This window comes from Danio rerio, chromosome 23 (genome assembly GCF_052040795.2).
Source record: "Danio rerio strain M-AB ecotype USA chromosome 23, GRCz13ab, whole genome shotgun sequence".
NCBI classification, from domain to species: domain Eukaryota; kingdom Metazoa; phylum Chordata; class Actinopteri; order Cypriniformes; family Danionidae; genus Danio; species Danio rerio.
Window position 1 is genome coordinate 30,245,868 of NC_141043.1, and position 16,724 is coordinate 30,262,591.

Consider the following 16,724-nt stretch of genomic DNA (forward strand, 5'->3'; position numbering starts at 1 on the left):
AAATAGAATTTCTACAAAGGAAAAATCCTTGCTCTGTTAAACATCACTTGGAAAATATTTGATCAGAGAGGCTAATCATTTTGTATTCAAAAAAAAAGCTTTACATAAATAGTTTGACAGTTTACTGTATACTGTGCTTTTCTTGCATATTGACCGAAAAAAAGGCCTTCAAAATTTCTTCATTTGAAAAACAAGGCACAATAAATCTCAAGACCTCAAAGTCGATGACAAGAAAGATCTCCAGTAATATTATTATAAGGAATAACAATGGCTTTCTTCTCCAATTCACTTCTCTTCTTTCTCTATGATATGACCTTGTGATGCACCAGCTCTCCTGAGGGGTGGAGCTTCACGACTCTGTTCATTTGCTCCATCATTCCACCCTGAGACAATAGTTCAGCTGCTCATTGCGTGTGGAATATGACCCCCAACCCCCGGCTCAAGGCTTTCTCCTTTCCAAAGCTTTGTCTGCATTTTATGATCTTGTTACAAGTCATTTTCATCTATCTGACCTCCTCAGCGGACCCTCGGACCACCGTGCATTGGGTTTTCAATAAATCTTTCGGCCCGATCCAAGCCAGAGATGTTCCACGTTTCATTTACACTTCTCAACCCGCAGAGAGAGACAGAGCGCTGGGGGTGAAAGGTGAGAACGGAACAGGAGGAGATGACAGAAAAGGAAGGGTGTGAGTTTAAGGAGGAAAGCAGGAGGAGATGTGAAAAGCGAGCCTGGAGGAGCTGTTATGATAGCAGCCGTTCCGTTCTTGCCAGTGTACATTGCCGTGCATTGGCCGGAACGCAGGCTTTGGCAAGAAAGGGCCCCATTCAGCAGGCTTCGCCCAGATGCTGGCCCGCGCTCCACACTCCTCCAGGCTATGGCAGAGAGCAGGGGAGCGAAGAGGGGCCGACACAGGAAAAAGAGATCGGAATCTGATATCCTATCATTAACAGCCCAAATAAATGGAGGAAAAAAAGGCCCGGCTAAACTATTGACCTCAGTTACAGTGTTTATTGGCAGGAACATTAGCAACAAAGGTGTAATTAGCTCACAGCTCTGGCCATGAAACAGCATCTGGAGAGAAACCAATGAAACTACTCCAGGCTCTAAAAACATGTTTACATGAAAAGGAGCAGTGGATTTTTTTCAGAACTGCCTCAGCACATCAAAGATTCAGCTATATCTTTTTCTTTTGCACCGAATATGGAAAAAGTTAGGAATTCACTGACTATTAATTAGCTCCTTACTCAGGCCAGTAGCCAGGGGGGTTCGGAAGACCCACCCCTTACTGACAAAGGTCCAGAATTTGTCCTAAACATACTCATTTGTTCTATTTTTGACTGCAATGCCATCATAAATAGTGAAAATAAAATATCGAAAAAGTTATTAAGACCAAACAGAATCCTCTGTTGGGTTTTGCTTCGGTGTGACTTCAGCTAATCAGTTTGGCCAATGCAAACAAATATTCTTCTTCAGTGCAACATCCAGCTGTGCCAGAAAACATACAATCTGACTTAAGAGAAGTCATCTTTCACTATTGTATTGTTTTTAAATGGAAGAAAAATATTTTATAAGTAACTTTTACTCTAAATCTTGAATTAGAATACTAATTTGGCTATTATTGTTATCTACAAATTTTTCAAATGCACTTTTTTTTACAAGAGAGGCTAGTAAAATCAAGAAGATCTACATTATTATTACTATTATTATTATGTTTACATTTTTTATTATTCAAAGGGACATATTCTGACTGATATCAATAAGCAGAGTAATTAATCTCCTTATTGATACAGTCACCATTATTTTGATAAACACAAATGGGACTCTCTTGTTCTGAATACAAATATTCAATCTAAATCCAGGCATATGAGTACATGCTCATCACAAGTCTAATGAATTGATTTTTTTGAGGAGATCAATGATTAAAGTTCAGTGTTAGTCTAATAAAAAATATTCCTAATGAAAAGGACACTTGAGATATTATTATTTATTATTTTGATATTTATTACTATTTTTTCTACAAAACGGCTAAGCTGCTTAATAACATTTTAAAAAATTGCCCATCACTGTAAAAAAAGCTTGGTTGCCTTAAATTTTTAAGCTGTATCAAATTAATCTTATGAGTCTATTGAACTTATATTATGTTAAACTGACTCAAAACAGCTTACGTAACTTATAAAATTAAGTTAGAGCTTGATTACTTGATTAAGCACAGTCCAAAGACATGTGCTATAGGTGAATTGAATAAACTTAATTGGCTGTAGTGTATGAGTGAGAATAGATCGTTCCTAGTACTGGGTTGCATCTGTAAGGGCATCCGCCTTGTAAAACCTATGCTGGATAAGTTGGCAGTTCATTTCCCCTTGTGGCGACCCCTGATTAATAAAGGAACGAAGCGGAAGGAAAATAAATGAATACTTCCTAAAATGTATAATTATTAATACATCAATGTTTAAAATGACCCTCAAATATTTTAAACTAAAAATATTTTCAATAATTTGCAACATGAACTCTCACAAGTGCTTAAGGTATAAAAGAAAGCAGGAAAATAAGCTACAACTGCAATGCAATAAATATAAATCTTGTTAAAACCTAGTTTTCAAAACCATATTAAATCAATGCCAATAGAAAGAATGCATTACATACATTTTAACAACACTACCTGACAAGTCTTGTCACCGATCCAAGTTTTAGGAAGAACAAATAATAACTTGACTTCTAGTTGATCATTTAGTATTAGAAGTGGCTTATATGATAGGCAAAGGCCTTTAGAGTATGCTTATTTTACCAAAAGGACAGTAAGGTCTGACTTTGCTGAGACAAAAGTCTTGTCACTCCACAGAAATTATGTTCAGTATAGAATATAAAGTGGTGGTGCAGTGGAAAAATAATATTGTGTGTGACTCCCATGAGCTTAGAGGACTGCATCCATACACATCTGCAATGACTCAAATAACTTATTAATAAAGTCATCTGGAATGGCACAAAGTGTTCTTGCAGGACTCCCAGAGTTCATCAGATTCTTTGGATTCATCTGCAACGCCTCCTCCATCTTACCCCAGACATGCTCAATAATGTTCATGTCTGTGACTGGGCTGGCCAATCCTGGAGCACCTTGACCTTCTTTGCTTTCAGGAACTTTGATGTGGAGGCTGAAGTATGACGAGAGTCATCCTGCTGAAGAATTTGCCCTCTCTTGTGGTTTGTAATGTAATGAGCGGCACAAATACCTCAGGCTGTTGATGTTGTCACTCAGCAGACCTCTGGCATGCCCCCATACTGAATGTAACCCCAAACAATTATTTTCTATTACCCGATTTTGACTGATTTTTGTGAGAATCTTGAGTCCATGCAGGTTCAAAAAGGTCTTCTGCAGTATTAGTGATGATTGGGATGCAGTTCAACAGATGATTCATCAGAAAAATCTACCCTCTGCCACTTTTTCAAGTAATCAACAAGAAGTCAAGTTATTATTTGTTGCTCTTACAACTGGGATCGACAACAAGACTTTTGAATAATTGAGTATTGATTAATGGAATAAACACCAACCATTTTATGTTAACAGAAAACATCTTTCCTCAAATCACAGAGATGCAAGAGTCGCATCCATCCAAGATGTTTATAAGACAAATCTGAAATAGATTCAATATACAAAATGTGAGCACAATTGAGTAAAACAAATGTTTGCCTTCCTGACCTCATCAGAAAAGAAAACGTAGAGAGGTGAAATTGCTGTTTTATGATTTCACAGGAAAGACTGCATAAATCTGTATTCACCAGTCCACCTCTGACTTCAACAGAGTGACCGCTACATAGTGACCCCCACCAAACACACCATTCTCCCTCTATGCATTTTAAGGGACGGGCAATGGGAATATATCAAATAGAAATAGTAATTTAGGCATCCAGTCCCTGGGGGATGGACAGGACACGAGAGAAAGAGAGAGAGAGAGAGAGAGAGAGAGAGAGAGAGAGAGAGAGAGAGAGAGAGAGAGAGAGAGAGAGAAAAGCATGGAGCAGAGTGGGACCTGTCCACACAGTGCTGAATAATACATGCAGTCTGCTTATTACAAATCTAGCAAGGACATCCAGGCACTGTGTGCTAATATTGCCATACCTCAAATGCAGAAAAGTAGCACGCATGAATGTAAATGTAAGCGCAAAGAAAAACAAATACAGCACTGCAAATGTGAATGTTCAAGTGGACTGCAAAACCTTCTTTAAAGCACTACTTTGTTAAAAAAGCACTAATTAATACCTCAAAGCTATAAAGACTTGACAATGGAGGAAACGCACTGAATAAATCATAAGAAAAATTAAAGATCTGTAACAATTTGGCATACACTTTCCAGTTCTACCTTTACAGTAATGACAGGCTGGTTAATTTGTATCATTTATTAGTACTGTCTTGACTAGACAAGTAGGCAGAAAGCGAAGTAAAATTTAGATAGGAAACTATGCCATCTTCAGATATTTCCATGTACTACACTCATAACACTGACATCCTGGTATGACCAATACTAGTCTTTCTTAGAATCCACCGGGGTTATGTAATTGGAAACTAATATTCAAAGTGAATTGTTTGAACAAACAATAACGTTATTTAAATATAGATAAATATATCGACTTTTTACAATGTTACATTGCTTCTAACATTGCCAGTGTTTATCTGTCGTGGCCTATTGTCGGCTAAATGGCGCCCTCTTGTGAGAGTTATACACTGCAGCATTACCCGAGAAAAATCAGTTCTATTTAATGTTTTTCCTTTTGTGTTTTTTAAATACTTCCACTATCAAATTCACGCTGAGTTGTCACAATTAGGAGAGAGGGGCAACACGTTTGCAAGGTTTAAATTAGAAGTTGTAGCCTAAATTCTATATTATATAATCATTAAGGATACTCTTTAATCACTTGCCACTTATTCTGTTGAACACAAAAGATATTTTTAAAATGCTGAAAACTATTATGGTCGTCACTGGTTACAGTTTCTAACATAGCCTAAAAAGCGAGTAAACAGTGAACTTCTTGTTATGATATATTTCTAGATAATAGAAGAGTGTGGGCCAAATCAGTAGCCTATGTTTGGCTAGGATTGTTAAGCATCAGCATCATACTTTGATGATTCAATCTACAGGTTCAGTTACCAATGTTAGGGTAGGGAAGCCTATTCGAAAATAATCAGTCTTGGGTCATTTAAAATAAAGTGCATATGAATTGATGGATACGTGTACTTTTAAGTAACACCCCCAAGCTATATAAACTAAATAAACGATTAAAGAAACATGGGCCGTTGTTTTACCTGCATGCTCGTTGTTGTTGTTTTTAGCACAAGTAATATTATAGCTACCTGAAGTCAAAGAATTCATGTTCCATTCATCCCAGGGACAGTTTTAGCTTGTTTTTTTTTTTTGTTTGTTTGTTTGCCTTGGTCCGTTGGCGAAGCACATAACGAATGCTGCCATTTTTGCTTCATGTCATACGTGAGTATAGGCTATATCACTTGTCATGTGACTGACGCGACGAGGGCAAGAAATGTAGGATTCCGCATCAGGCAAATATTTGTAAATGTGTGGTTCAGTAAAATATCTATTTAATGTCAACCTTCATATATTTAGAATATATTTAAAAAGTATTTCAGAATCAAGAAAACGTGCTTTAGGCATGCTAGACTTTACCTTTTCTAGATTTGTTTTTACATATTATTTATTAATTGTCTTAGAAAATAATTAAGCAGAAAAAAATATATATTTGATTTGCCTAAAATATTCGGTCCAGACAACTTCTGTATTCTTCTTAGAGCTGATTTATCAAGCTGTTTCTTAGCGTTTTATAAGATGTTTTTGCTTGCTGCTTTCCAGCAAGTTTTTTTTTTCTGTTTAAGTGAGCTATCGTTAGCCTACAAAATCTGAGTTTAATCTAAAGCAATAGTTTTTGTTTTGCAACATTAAACTACATTAAAGTATCAGAAGAACATTAATGAAGGGTCATGTGCACTCTGGATCAGACTTATTACTTAAAAGCATCTGCTGTGCAGCTGTGTTAAAGACATTACACATCCACAATGGCATTTCAAGTTGAAAAGTTCATGGGGATTATAGCAAGCAATTCACCTAAAGAAGAAAATCAGATCTGTTTTTAAAAAATGGCTTGACAAAAGACTACCTAATTAGATCCCTGATCTTTCACCTTTTAAAATATGAGACAAATTAGATGTATTATATTTAGAAGCAAACACCATCAATCAGTACACTGTTTTAACAGTTTATGATAAAGCAATAGTTCTCATATCAAAATGAACCTGACAAAACATATAGAACACAAACCTGTAGCCAGGGGGAGGGAGGTTCGGAAGACCCACCTCTTACTGACAAAGCTCCAGAATTTGAGGACAGTTGAATGTGCTGGCCAGTTTGTTATTTGTCTAATAAATGACAAGAGGGCTACGTTTATAATTTAAAACTTTAACATTTTACAATTTTTTTTCTAATGATATATGTAATTTATATTTGTGTGTGTGTGTGTGTGTGTGTGTGTGTGTGTGTGTGTGTGTGTGTGTGTTAACAAATTCAGTCATGAAAGAAAAAAAAAACTAAACAATGGTATTACCACAAATACTCTGTTTCTGCTACATTAACTGTAGTTTAACCATGTTTTAAAACAGCAGTCATACAAATGGTAGCTAATCAATAAAACAAAATGCATGGTTACTCCACTTTTACTATAATAAATCCATGGTTAAAGTGAAAACATGAAAGCAATGTCTTTGTCTGCTGTAATGCAGAGCCTGTCTTTTTTACTACTTTGTTGAATCTACAGGGTGTACGCGCAATACAAAAACAAACACTGTAAAATTAAATTCTTGCTACCTTCATTTTTTTTCTTTTTTTAACTTTTTATATTTCAACCTACATAATATGACTAAAATATTAACTTATACTTTGTACAACTAAACAGTTTTTTGAAACCTGATTGAAAAGTTAAAGTACCATAATAAATTTTGTTGTCATGGCATTATAATTTTTTGAGCACACAAATTCTCATATGTCAACTGCAGGTGCAGCGCAGGCGCCAAACTCAGTTCCTGGAGAGGCGCAGCTCCGCAGCTTAGTTCCAACCCTAATTAAACACACCTGGTCAAACTAATTGAGTGCTACAGGCTTGTTTGAAACCTACAGATAGGAGTGTTGAAGCAGGGCTGGAACTAAACTCTGCAGGGCTGCAGCCCTCCAAAAATTTACTTTGACACCCCTGCGCTACAGTCAATAACACACAAATAATATAAATACATATATTTTCAGGTAAATGCATTATGATTCATCCTTGCAGCGTGAGACATAATATGTGGTTATTTAAACATTTCAAGAACACACTGAATGTGAAGTAACTCCAGACCTTGACTCAGTACCCACATCATCATCCAGCAGCTCTGTCGTCACGCACATTCCCCCCCCCCCAAAAAAAAAAAAAACAAAAAAAAAAAACATCCATTCTGCTTTCAGTTCCTGTGCAGTTTTGGTGCTGCTCAGGCGGTGGAGCGCGAGGATTGGTGAAGATCGGGGTGACATGACAGTGAAACCTCTCTTCATTGATTCACTGGAGTTGACTTTCTTTAGGTGGAGTCTGAAAGCACCAGAGCATAAATCACAGCAGCTGGATGCAATAACCAGACCTGAAAAAACAAATTGAATAAAGCAATATCTATTTTAAATAAACAACTATTATACTTATGGCATTTCTGTATGGGTTTAATTTTTATTACAAACGAATACCCCCAAAAAACAAACAAAAAGGAGGTTTACTTACTTCAGTGCATGAACCTGAAAAGAATTATGTCGAGCTCGCAAGCTCACGGAAAACAGAAACGTAATGATTTGGCCAGTGCAACTATGACTGCAAAACGATCAGGCAGGAGACATATCGACCGCCCGCGCGAGCGTGTTTGTTTGTAGTATGCATACATGTTGTTCCTCCACATACACAGTTGGTGCAGGCAGTGGGCCAAACTGGGAGTGGGCTGCTGACTCAGCCACCAATGGTGCATTCATTTATCTGCACTGCAGTGCTCCGCCGCACCCTCTCTCTCCTCTCCGTCTTCCCCGCTCAGTTTCATTCTCCACCTCGCCTCGCACACGCTGGACCGGGGGGCGGCGAGACTCAGACAGACATCTTAAGATAAAGACCAGGTCCGAATCACGCGTGGCTCGTTCACGGATGGGTTGGGGGGGATGTCACGCGTCGTAAGATTTGGCGATAGAAGAGCGAAATCAGGAGAGCAAACCATGTGACTTGCAGAAAGGGGAGCAGGGACAGTATATTGCTCAGCTCCAAAATGGAGGAAAAGCGAGGAAAAGGTTTAAATATTAGCTCGAATGTGGTTTACATTGTGCATGCTTTGCTTTATATTCTTTATTTCTTTTATTTTATTTAATTGGATATCCACCGTCCCAGCCACAGAAAAAAGCCAACCTAAACCATCTAATAAAATTCTGACTTTCTTATATTTTAAGTGAAGCTTTACATTTAAATATAGGCCTACATTTTACAGAGCTAGTGCTAGTATTTACTTGTGCATTATAGGCCTATTTTTAGGTTAAAATCATAATTGGTATCTACTTCCATGTATACTCAGAAGAAAAAACAGTTGCCATCTATATTAGCTATACTGTTCTTAAATGTCAGAAGTCCTGAGATCCTGTCCTTTTGGAAAATTACCCATTTACCAATATATCCCTGAATTACAGCATTAGACACTGCAGCAACCCAAAATCCAATATGGCTGCCCGTATCAACAGAAATGAAACAGTAAGATTTTGTTTGTTTGGCATTTTCTTTTTTTTTTCAACCACTAAAACGTTCTGTCAGCATGATTTATTTTAATAAATGTTTATCTAACATTTATTCACCATTCATGCAGCATCTAGTTCCAACTTTGAGTTTTGTGAGGAACAAAAATAAAGAAAAAAAGTGTTTGATTAAAATTAAAGAAAAAAGAAAATTTGAAAAATGTTGGTAACCAGTAGACACCGACATTCGTACCCAGCAAGCATTTTTTGTTGGCTAAAACAAGGCTAAATTTGGGCTGTCAGTGAAAATCTAATAGACATCTAAATAGGCCAAAACTAGACTATCATCAAATAAACAGAAATGAATGACTACACATATAAAGTCTGTCTAATTTGTCAAATTTGACAGCTAGTCTAATATTGGCCTATTCCTAGATGTCTATTAGATTTTCACTGACAGCCCAAGTTTAGTCTTGTTGTCAAACTGTCTACGTTTAGAGGACTATTAGACATCTACTAAACACAAAATTGTTTGCTGGGTGGTAGGAAAAAATATAAGCTACTATTCTTCAAAATGTCTTATGTGTTCAATATGTTCAACAAAAGAGATAAATTTAAAGATTTAAAATGTGATCCTTCACGAGAGTAAATGATGACAGAGGTTTCATTACTACAGCAGCTGTAAAACACCCAGTTGAAGCAGGCTACCACTTCTTTGGAGATTCTGAAGTGTGCGTTCAACAAGTACTATCCCATGAAGCCATAGAAGATTTGTGAATGGCAAAGAAGTAACACAACTGATGCCTTAGGTCACATGACTGTGAAAACATGGTTTATCATGTGTCACAATTTAGTTCATAGTAGATAGATTCGTGAAACATACTTGCATCTCATCTACTGTATTATTATATGTGATTTTTCGATGCAGCCCTTTGTTATCTATGGTTTCAAGGTCCCACAAAGTTCAAAGGCCAAATGAATGATCTAGTTGTTCATAATTCTCTAGATAAACTTTAAAGATAATGATCATTTAAAATACATGCTACTAAAACATTTCCCAGCAAACAATTTTGTTTAATAGACGTCTAATAGACATCTAAAGTAAACAGCTTGGCTAAAACAAGGCTAAGTGAAAATCTAATAGACATCTAAGAGTAGGCCAAAACTAGACTTCAAGAGTTACCACTTAACTGATGATTGATAATAAAGCGTGTTTGACATGCTGTCCATGGAGAGCCCTGAGCCCAGATTATCCTTGAGCCCGGGGCTCCCTCCCGTTTGAAGGATGAGAGGAGAGTTTGAGCTCAGGTAGGTATATATCTGACTATTAGTTGCCTTAGGCTGTTATTTTGAAGTATTCAATTTACTTATGGTATAAGTCTTTGGAGAGTGGGAGGAAACTGGAGAACCCAGGGAAAACCCACACGAAACACGGGGAGAACATGCAAACTCCGCACAGAAACGCCGACCGGCTCGAAGAGGGCCGAACTAGCGGCGTTCTTGCTGTGAGGCAACAGTGCTACCCACTGGGCCACCCTATTAGAGAAGGGGAGGAGTAGGGGTAGAAGCGGGGACAAGACAAAGATGACTGGAGTAGAAAACTAGTAATTTATAATGTGTCAGTATTTATCTGATTGGTGCGAATAAACGGAGCTGATGTGGTACCAGCCATGTTTAATCATAACCACGTGGTCCTCTCGAAATTAGTTCATAAATAAACCACACCAGTCGTCAAATCAACAGATTAGAAAGACTTTATATGTGTAGTAGTCATTCATTTCTGTTTATTTCAGGACTAGTTTTGGCCTATTCTAAGACGTCTATTAGATATTCACTGAGAGCTCAAATTTAGCCTTGTTTTAGCCAAGACGACTAAGTTTAGACGTCTATCAGACATCTTCTAAAAACAAAAAAGCTTGCTGAGATCTATTAGTACCCATGCGTTTTTGACAACCCTATAATCTTTCCAAATATAGATCACAGATCATTTTAGGCTTTCAGGTTAGTCAAGACCATAGCTGAGGTGATAATTATACATAAACTATTAAATAATTTAGTTGTGGTTTTGAATTTTTTGCCGTTTTGAGCCCCCATACTGATAATCATTCATTCATAAATGTGATTCGGTTCTCAAAATCAACTCACCAACATGTAGTGTGAGCAAACAAAGTCTAGAGTAAACGATCACTTACAGTATATTTGTGTGGAAAAGAATGATATGCATTCAAAATATTCCTCTACGGTCACACAACAATGAACATGAGAGCAACTGTATTTTCTTCACAGACTCAAGTAATTCTTTGACAAATGCTGCACTGGTAAAAGCACAAATCAATTCAACCAAGAGCTAGTAGTTGGGATGCAAACCCCCTGAGGTTAGACGAGGAGGCAAGTCAGATGAGTGTCATTGATACTTAAGCTTACAGCTAATAGCTTTCTATTGATCTCTCTGCTAAACCATGACTTACTAGATGAACAGGGGCGCTTTCATTTCTTGTTTAGAAGTCCATGTTATTAGCGCATCTCATGCCTATCCTCAATTGAAAGTGTATATTTTAATATAGTCAAACTCTAAATGGCAGAATTCACACAAAATGATGGGTTTGATACTAAATGGGTTTGGAAAATCTCAATATTGTTTCCATGTGGAAATCAATGAGTTTCAACGTTGTTTTTAAAACAGATATAGTTATGTTGGGTGACACAGTGGTTAGCACTGTCGCCTCACAGCAAGAAGGTCCCTGGTTTGAGTACCAGCTGGGCCAGTTGGCATTTCTTTGTGGAGTTTGCATGCTGTCCCTGTGTTTGCGTGGGTCACAGTCCAAAGACATGCTATACAGGTGAATTGAATAAACTAAAATTGTCTAGTGAATGTGTGTGAATGAGTGTGTATGGATGTTTCCCAGTATTGGGTTGCAGCTGGAAGGGCATTTGTGTAAAACATATGCTGGATAAGTTGACGATTCATTCGACCCCTGATAGATAAAGGGACTAGGAAAAATGATTGAATATAGTGGTGTTCCTGAGAAGATACTTTTGCAGTCCTTAAGGACTAATTATGTGATGCATGAGCTAAATGTGCATTCAACAAAAAGAGTGACGACTCTGTGCAACTGGAAAGCTGCTTTATTGTTAATAAAAAGTTTCGTGCTCAAATGAAGACAATCTTTTATATGTTCTTACTAAGAGTTCCAGTGGTTGTGCCATACACACCATTATATGTCCTCCTACAACACTGTGTCAAACAAAACAACAGTTTGAAAAGCACTTTTGAAATCTTTTCAGCAAAAATGGAAAGCATTTTAGTCATGCTAAAGATGGAAGTCCAGTAACTGAATACTGATACAAAAGTGAGTTTCAAAGATGAAAAAACCAAACCCAAAAAAAACCAACACAAAAGTCTGAAGGCAAGCTATACTTGTTTTGTTTGTGTTTTCTCTTTTTTACAAGCCAAGTGGATGATACACAAAATACAGAAAACAGAACATCAGAAGATTTCGTAACATCAAATCTGGAAGAAGTGGGCTTGTTTTCTTGGTTGGTTTCAGTGTTCCTCTGGCAGCACACCAGACGCCTTTTTCAGACTATAGTCCCTGATTTGCACTGTGCTCCATTTTGTGTTCTCCTGTCTTTCCCCCACTATCAACTACATGTTAAATATGGCACCATCCTCCAAAACTGCAGTGAAATGCAATTCAGAAAATGTAGGAACATGGAGAAATTTCAGAAAAAGGCACACGACAATTAGTGAAGTAACACTAGAAACAGATCACTGAACACATAAAAACCGGATACGAAATGCATACAAAACTGTTGTTCAGGCCCATACTGTAAGTACCAGCGGCACTGAAGTGTTCGGGGAGGCCTTAAGAATAAAATATTTCAACTGCTCTGTGACTGTTTTGGACTTTTAGGCTCGGGTGGGTGACCACACAATGTCCATAGGCAGGACGGCGCATATATGTGCATTCACGTGTAAATGTGTGTGTGTGTGTGTGTTTGTACGCGTGTCAATAAAACCTCAAGGTTACAGAGGTGTGCTGGTTGCATAACCCTCTTGTCATACAGCATCAGGTTAGAATATCCAAGCAGCGCTGATAACAAACGTGCGTGAGTTTGTCTCCAACATCATCTTTTTTCGACATCCACTGGACATGTTGCATATAAATTAAATATTACAGTGCTCCTTTTGTATATCCTTTCATACATATATTTCATATATATATATATAATATATATTATACATATATTATACATATATTCTTTGTCAAATAGAATATTTTTGATACATTTTATCATTCATTTCCCTTTAATAAAAGTGAAACGAGTAAAAAAAAAAAGGAAAAAATAAAATAAAATATGTGACAAGGGCATCAGCTGGAAGCCATTCTATATCATCGTTATAATTTATTATTAGATTAATAGCAGTAGTTCTTTAAAATTCTGTATTTACAAAACCCACAACAAAGCATGCCATTTAAAAGAAAATAATATATTACAATGCTTATAGTTTTCCTCGAAAAGTTCATTCTTTTTCAGCAATTGTGCCATGTACATCATAGCCCCCTCCTGTACATTGAATGATACATTAACTTGTCATACAGTGAGTGAGAGTGGTTTATCATTTCACATCTGAACTAAAATGGGAGTAGGAGGAAAACTACATGGTAGTCTAAGTGTTTCACCAGGCTTCATTTGGTTTAAGTCCACAGCACCCCCACGGATTTCGAGATCTCAGGCAGTAAGCAGACCTACAGGTCTGAGAAGTAGAGGAAGTGGGTTTGTAACCTGGCGCGATTCTCCCGCACTCCAGCTCTGGCGGCGTACATCTACTGACCCTGACACTGGGCTAGCCCACACCAGAATAAGCATTCTCACTGAACAAGGGATGATGAAACGATAAACAAACGACTTCTGTTGCAAATCGAATACATTTCCATTGCACCCAGAGCAGAAAGGGATGGCAGTTTGCTCAAGAGGTAGCAACTTGACACATGAAAAAACCAATTTGTAGCATCATCATCAATGGCTAACACAAACTGCATGCTATCAGACAACACAAGTACCCAATACTTCATTCTTCAATGTCCACTCTCCTTGTATCCTGCTGTGTATGACATGTAAAACCCAAGCTATACTCATCCGTCACTCAACAGGGAGAAAGCTAATCATGTCCACAAGATGCATTCAAAATGGCTACTCGGGTGCTTTCCTCGTCATTTTTAAGACACAACACGATGCTAACGCAACTGACGACCCCTTTAAAATGGTAAACATGAAAATGTGCTGACATGAAGACAATTGAAGAGATCGCCTCCCGCTGAGGCCTGACCAAGCATTGTAAGGGTTTAAATGGCATGGTGGCTTGGCTGTACCTTTTGAAGTCCTAGTGAAGGCCCAACTGGAGCCTCAGCTGCACATCGAGGGGCAGTTGAATAATATTGCTGGTGCAAAAAAGCAAATCAAGGTTTATGAACCCAAGATTTGATTCGAATGAAATTGAGTTCTCCAAATTTTCATCCCAACTTCTCCTCAAGTCCAGGGCAGTGAAACACCCGTAAGGGTGTAGGAATGTGCAGTTGTCACACTGTATATCCAAACAAAGGAATAACTTTGATCGACCACCTCAAAAGTACACACATGACGCATGGTGTGAAAACTGGTTAATCAGGAAGCAAGCTTCATGTGGGGTAAGTATAAATATACTTGTCATAGCCAGAAGTTAAATATGTTGCTATTGACCAATCATTTCCCAGCTATATCTATTCAATTTGATTACTAGTGGACATCATCGAATGTATGGTCAAGCCACTGATGTGGTTTGAGTAGCAGTGTCAAGTGGACTATGATTATACATGCATGATTCCTGATCAAAACATGCCACCATGCAAGTCATTTCTATGCATTGAACGAGCACAATTAGTTATTTATTTACCAGGAACTCGGTCTGAGTAAGTCCTAATCAGCCCAAGTCAAAACCCTGATAGATTCCCTAACCCAATATCGATGTGAAAGCCCATGTATAAAATGTCTTTTTTTTTAGTATAACAAAGAGATGATGACGAGATGAATGGGCTGAACGTTTTCCCCTACTTTCTGTGGATCAAATAAGGTGAAATATTCATCACAACAACTGAAAACCCTTGCATAATGTTCTGTTTTTTTTGTTTGTTTGTTTGTTTTTTTCGGCAGACACTCCACATGATTCAGTTAACATCATTATTATTGGTTCTCCTATGGTTAAAATACAAAGTCCCAGAATCCTCCTGGGATGAGTGGGAGGTTTCCGTCGGATTTCGGCAGTGTAGTGTTTGAACGGGATGTCCGTAGCGGAGGAATGCTGAACTCCACACACATGTGAGTGCAAAGGAAGCCATCTTATGAGCTTGCTTTGTACTAGTTTGTCCATTGGCAGGTGGTCCCTATCAAAGATTTCTGCCATAGATTGTTATTTAGTTTGTCCTTGTAAGTGCCTTTTGGCCGCAGTTGGAACAGTAAAATCTTGGTCACTTAGCACAAAATGTAAGACAGTAAGCTCATAAGTTGGTTTGGTCATCATTGAATCTTGTAAAAACCAAGCTGCTTTCCTGTTGCACCGGTGCATTTGTTGTATGTAAACAACTGTTTTGCTCAAAGATATCAGTGTTTTTTGTTGCAAATTTTCTTCTATACATTTTGTTGGAATAGATAGTTTAAGTCTCAACTAGACAGTGTCCATCGTTCCTAAAACTTGGATTCCTTGACATCTTTTTGGTTTTTGCCCTTTTTGCCCTTACTGTCACTCTCCTCCAACTTCTCCTTCTCAGGTTTGGTCACACTGTCGTAGGATGGCAGTGAGGCAGTAGAAGGTGTGCCCTCTTTCTTGTCCTGATTAGTACCACCATTCTCCAGCCTGCTGCTGCTGAGTAAACGCTTGCAGATGAAGCCTTTCCGAATCAGATGGGCACGGAAAGCACGCTGGATGACTCCAGCAGACATATGCTCCTGTTTGCGGCGCAGGGTGGTAGTGATGGGCTCAAAAGACACTTTGGAAGGATTGGCAGCAATAAAACGCTCCTCCATCTGTTGCCGCATCATGTCCAGGTCGCCGCTATCACCCAGCACGCGTTTGGTGAATGCAAACAGGATGTCTAGGCAGTGAATGCGGTCGCCGCTCACCATTGGCAGGTCCATGGCGATCAGCTCTATAGTGTTGGGCTTAGGAACACGTAGTGGGTGCTCCAAAGTGTCGGCGAAATCACCCAGCTTGGCAAAAGTGATAAACTGGGAGGCAGTAGGATCAAACTTTTCCCAGATCTCATAGAAGGACTCAAAGTCGTCCTCGCAAAGAGGGTCAGCGCTCTCCTCTGTGGCGACGCTGAAGTTCTCCAGAATAATGGCGATGTACATGTTCACCACGATGAGGAACGAGACAATAATATACATGACAAAGAAGAAGATGCCCACCGAAGGGTTTCCACAGTTACCTTTAACACTAGTACCTGGATTTTCTTTAGTTGGCTCACAATCTGGCGGGTAGTTGAGAATGGGAGCGAGAAGGCCGTCCCATCCGGCTGAGGTGGTTATCATGAACAGGCAGATCATGCTATTGCCAAATGTTTCAAAGTTATACATGTCATCTATGCCAGACTCCCGCTTCACGTAGGCAAAGTTTGACATGCCAAAAATAGAGAAAATGAACATAACCAAGAACAGCAAAAGGCCAATATTGAACAGGGCCGGCAGTGACATCATCAAGGCAAACAGTAAAGTCCGAATGCCCTTTGCTCCTTTGATCAGACGCAAAATACGTCCAATTCGAGCCAGACGGATTACCCTGAACAATGTTGGTGACACAAAGTACTTCTCAATCAGATCAGCCAGGAACATACCTGTTGTTTTTGGGGAAAAGAAACAAGCAGAACACAACATAAGCAAAATTTGTATCGTTTCAAAGCCAAAAT

The 16,724-nt window shown here is 38.4% G+C and overlaps 2 protein-coding genes and 1 long non-coding RNA gene across 10 annotated transcripts in view; 1 reads left to right on the forward strand and 2 right to left on the reverse strand.

Moving 5' to 3' along the window:
• The window catches only part of fignl2 (fidgetin like 2), a 107,390-nt gene extending 99,167 nt beyond the window's left edge, over window positions 1-8,223 (reverse strand). The window contains exons 1-3 of one of the 6 annotated variants that reach the window (XM_087305891.1): window positions 7,802-8,223; window positions 7,408-7,618; window positions 6,322-6,419 (exon numbers count right to left, since the gene is read on the reverse strand). The gene's annotated coding sequence lies outside the window, so the exon portion shown is untranslated. Of the gene's footprint in view, window positions 1-5,345; window positions 5,470-6,321; window positions 6,420-7,390; window positions 7,668-7,801 lie in introns of those variants that run through there. The other 5 variants (XM_087305887.1, XM_087305892.1, XM_087305889.1 and 2 more) reach the window with 5 other exon arrangements.
• LOC147838231 (uncharacterized) lies at window positions 5,421-10,296 on the forward strand. 2 transcript variants are annotated; one of them, XR_015523681.1, is made up of 3 exons: window positions 5,421-7,256; window positions 7,325-9,083; window positions 9,912-10,296. It is a non-coding gene; the product is annotated as an uncharacterized LOC147838231 (long non-coding RNA). The 2 variants fall into 2 exon arrangements; XR_015523680.1 differs by lacking the exon at window positions 9,912-10,296 and adding an exon at window positions 9,253-9,297 and having other exon boundaries at window positions 7,325-9,079.
• A 2,868-nt stretch (window positions 10,297-13,164) lies between these two features.
• scn8aa (sodium channel, voltage gated, type VIII, alpha subunit a) overlaps window positions 13,165-16,724 on the reverse strand; it is a 97,375-nt gene continuing 93,815 nt past the window's right edge. The window contains exon 27 of one of the 2 annotated variants that reach the window (XM_087306159.1): window positions 13,165-16,652. In XM_087306159.1, coding sequence (XP_087162285.1) covers window positions 15,505-16,652 — 1,148 coding nt within the window. In that variant the 3' untranslated portion in view covers window positions 13,165-15,504. 2 annotated transcript variants of the gene reach the window in all.